The following is a 3,226-nucleotide window of genomic DNA, read 5'->3' on the forward strand; positions in this document are numbered from 1 at the left end:
CGGCGGCAGCGGCGGCTTCCAGCACTGGGGCGGCATGCCCTGCCCCTGCAGCATGTGCCAGGTGCCACCGCCGCACCACCACGTGTCGGCCATGGGCGCGGGCACCCTGCCGCGCCTCACCTCCGACGCCAAGTGAGCCGGCCAGCGCAGGCGCGTTCTGCGCAGGGGGGCCGGGAGGCTGGGGGTGGGGGAGAGAAGCACTGGCCGGCGCTGGGACCTGGGACTGAGTTCCGTGGAGGAGCTCGGCACCGTGGGCTGGGGGTGGGGGGTGATGAGAACCGTACCCCGGTACAGCGAGGACCAACCAGCTCTGACTGTGGGGAGCGAGGGGCGTGCGCTCCGGGGGCCCAGGTCAGCCCTCTGGCTTTACAGGGCGCTGGGCAAGTAGATACCGTTCTGTAAGGCGCCGCCAGGGCACCCTTCCCTCCACCACCCCCACCCCCTAAGATTAATGATTCTAAAGGCAGGTGTTCCCGCAAACAGCGCCTCGGGGGCCGGGCAGCACCTCCTTACAAGGGGGAGGGAGGAGGAGGAGGGCGGCCGGGACTCCCTCTCCTTCCTCCTTTCTGGGAGTGTGGGAGGTTACCTAGCCGCGGAGCGAGCGGGTCCCGCCGGGCCGGCCTCGCCCCAGGGTCGTCCCTGGACCAGGGCCAGCGGCTAACGAGCTAGTGGGACGCCGGCATCCCGGACCAGAAGCACTTAGGAGCCCGCCCGATCTCGGTAAGCGGGTGAAACCACTGCCGTCTGAGCACTGTCCTCACCCCTCCCTGTCGCTCACGTTAGTTTGAGGGTTTGTGGTTTGCTAATAAATCTGTCCATGTTCGTTTTTCACAAGTACAAGCTTTATAGACGGCCAGAACGGAACCACTTGTGGATTGATCGAATGTAAACCTGTCGCCTTTGGGGGCTGCTTAATCTTGGTTGTTTTTAAATAGACCCACCCGGTCCCCGTTATTTCCGTTTTGAGCACACAAAATGATAGGGTTTCTTACCCAACTGGACCAGTTTTTTTGGCACTTAGGGTTTGACGAAACTCAAAGGCTATCGCTGTGAATATAGTTTGGGTTACTGGGGGGGGGGTGTCCCTTTTTTTTTCCTTTTCTTTCTTGGACGTGTAAATACAATGTCAGTGATGAGTCAGGGCGTGCTGCTGTTTGCTCACGTGACTGCCAGCCCCCCCCCAGCCCCAGCCCCCAGTCGAAACCCGGTTTCCTCTACATTGGTTTCTTCTTTGCCACGATTAACACAAATGACAAAGTCCTCACGTGCGTCCCGCATCGGCAACTGGCCGCGGAGCTCCGGAATTGCTACCCCGGCGTCTGAGCCTTGCGGTCTAACACCCTCCTCCGATCGCCGCCCCTCGAAGAGAGTGTATCATCTGTTTTATTTTTGTAAAAAGAAAAAAAAGTGCTAAATAATATTTATTACTTGTTTGGTTGCAAAAACGAAATAAATGATCGAGTGTTGAGATTTTAAATAAAATTCAAAAGTCGGGCTTTTCCAGCGCGGGTGGGACGGGGCGCGGCTCGGCTCGGCTTGTGGGCTTTGGGGACCTCTCCCGCGCCTTCGCCCCGGGAATCTGCTCTCGCTGCTCCCGCTGCTCCCCCTGCTCCAGCCCCAGGCTCCACCACGAAGCACTCGCGGCCTCTCACGTAGGGCCTGTGCCAACTCCAGGTGTTTCTCGCCACTTGATTGTCCTTATTTTTATTTTCTGACGCCTAATCGCGAAGCCCTTTTCCCTTCTATTGAGGACCGTGTTGGTTGAAAGTGAACTTTTCCCTCTCCGAACTTTGGCTTTGGGCTCTGCCGGTGAGGGCCAGTGTTTTTGGCTGGGTGTCCAGGAGCTCTGGTCCGCTCCCCTGGTCCCCCCCCCCCACACCCAGCGGGACAGTTGGGAGCCTTTGTTGGGGGGGGGCGGGTTTGATCCACTAACCAGGCTCCCATCGGCCCTGGCAGATGTGCCCTCACCCCTGGTCTGGCAGGCAAAGTGTGCCCTGCCCCCTGGGAGCCTGGCTCATCCTCCCACCTGGGTCCTCTTGCAGCCAGTGGGCTTCTCACCACCCAGAACTGCACATTATATGTAATATTTAAGTTTGGGGAAAAGAGGACAGGCTACATGTGGGGTTCCCAACCCTGGGGCCTGCCATGCACCGGCGTGCTGGCACAGAGGGGGCTCCTGTGGCCCCAGGTCCTCTCCAGGCCACCCACTTGGTGGCTACCATTGGAAGGAGCTTTTATGGGGGGCACTAGTGGGTGGAGGGGTTGGAACCCTGTTTCCTGAGATTGGCCCTGCAGCCTGGCCCATGTGGCTCTTCTCCCTGGCCCAGGCTGAGAATGGGTCTACCCTCCTCCGGTGCTCCGGGCTGGCCCTTCAGAGGCCTCCTGCAGGTAGGGTGGCTGGGCTGCGGGCCAGACAGCTGGCCCCTGGGAGCTGACACAAGGCACCTTTGGGTTTCGCTTTTCACTGAAGGCTGGATGGAGATGAGGACAGAGGTGGAGGTACTCTAGGAGAGCCCAGGAGGTGAAGGGCAGGATTTCATAGCCTGTACTCTGGAATTACACTTGAAACTTTGAAACTAGCTGAGAATTCAAAAGCGGGTCCCCTCCAGATGCAGACACAGGGAGATGGGGAAAGGCTGGAACTGGGAGGGGGCACCTCAGAACCATGAGGTGGGGTGAGGGGTCCTGGCTCTGAGCACGTGGGTGCGGTTTCTGGCTGTGCAAGGAATCTGCTCATAAGGGCAGTTGTTGGAAGGAAATAAATCTTCACACACCGCACACCGGCTTTCAGCTGGCAGGCAGCCGCCAGCCACCGCCTCCCCTGAGCCACCTGCCTGCACTGTGCCCTGCCAGGACGGGGATCCTGCGGTGGGGCGGGGCAACCAGAGGCCCAGGAGCCACCCACAGCGCAGCAGCGGAGGTGCCCAGGGCTTGCTTGCAGAGGGCACTCAGCTGGGCACCCCAGTGGGAGCCCAGGTCAAGGCTCATTTTCAGAGTATAGCAGGCTAGGGGGGTCGGGGAGGGGGAGGTGGTCTGCCTAACTGCCTATCTGACTTGGAGAGCCCTTAATGGGCGCAGGTCTCACTGAGAGAGGGGTGGGCAAACGAGATGGCAGGGTGGTCCCCAGGCCTGCGGGGAGGGCGCCGGGTCTTTTCTTCCCTGAGGCATTCATCAGAGCTTCTCTCTGGCCTGCGCTGGGCCACAGCTTGGCTCTGCCGGCTTGTCG

At 60.1% G+C, this 3,226-nt stretch overlaps 1 protein-coding gene across 1 annotated transcript in view; it reads left to right on the top strand.

The window, feature by feature from the left end:
- The window catches only part of OLIG2 (oligodendrocyte lineage transcription factor 2), a 1,048-nt gene extending 912 nt beyond the window's left edge, over window positions 1-136 (top strand). Inside the window, exon 2 of the mRNA XM_012730830.1 lies at window positions 10-136. Within this exon, the coding sequence (XP_012586284.1) occupies window positions 10-136 (127 nt within the window). The remainder of the gene's footprint in view (window positions 1-9) is intronic.
- Window positions 137-3,226: the final 3,090 nt, after the last annotated feature.

Source organism: Condylura cristata, unplaced genomic scaffold (assembly GCF_000260355.1).
Source record: "Condylura cristata isolate star-nosed mole 26May11 unplaced genomic scaffold, ConCri1.0 scaffold00003, whole genome shotgun sequence".
NCBI classification, from domain to species: Eukaryota; Metazoa; Chordata; class Mammalia; order Eulipotyphla; family Talpidae; genus Condylura; species Condylura cristata.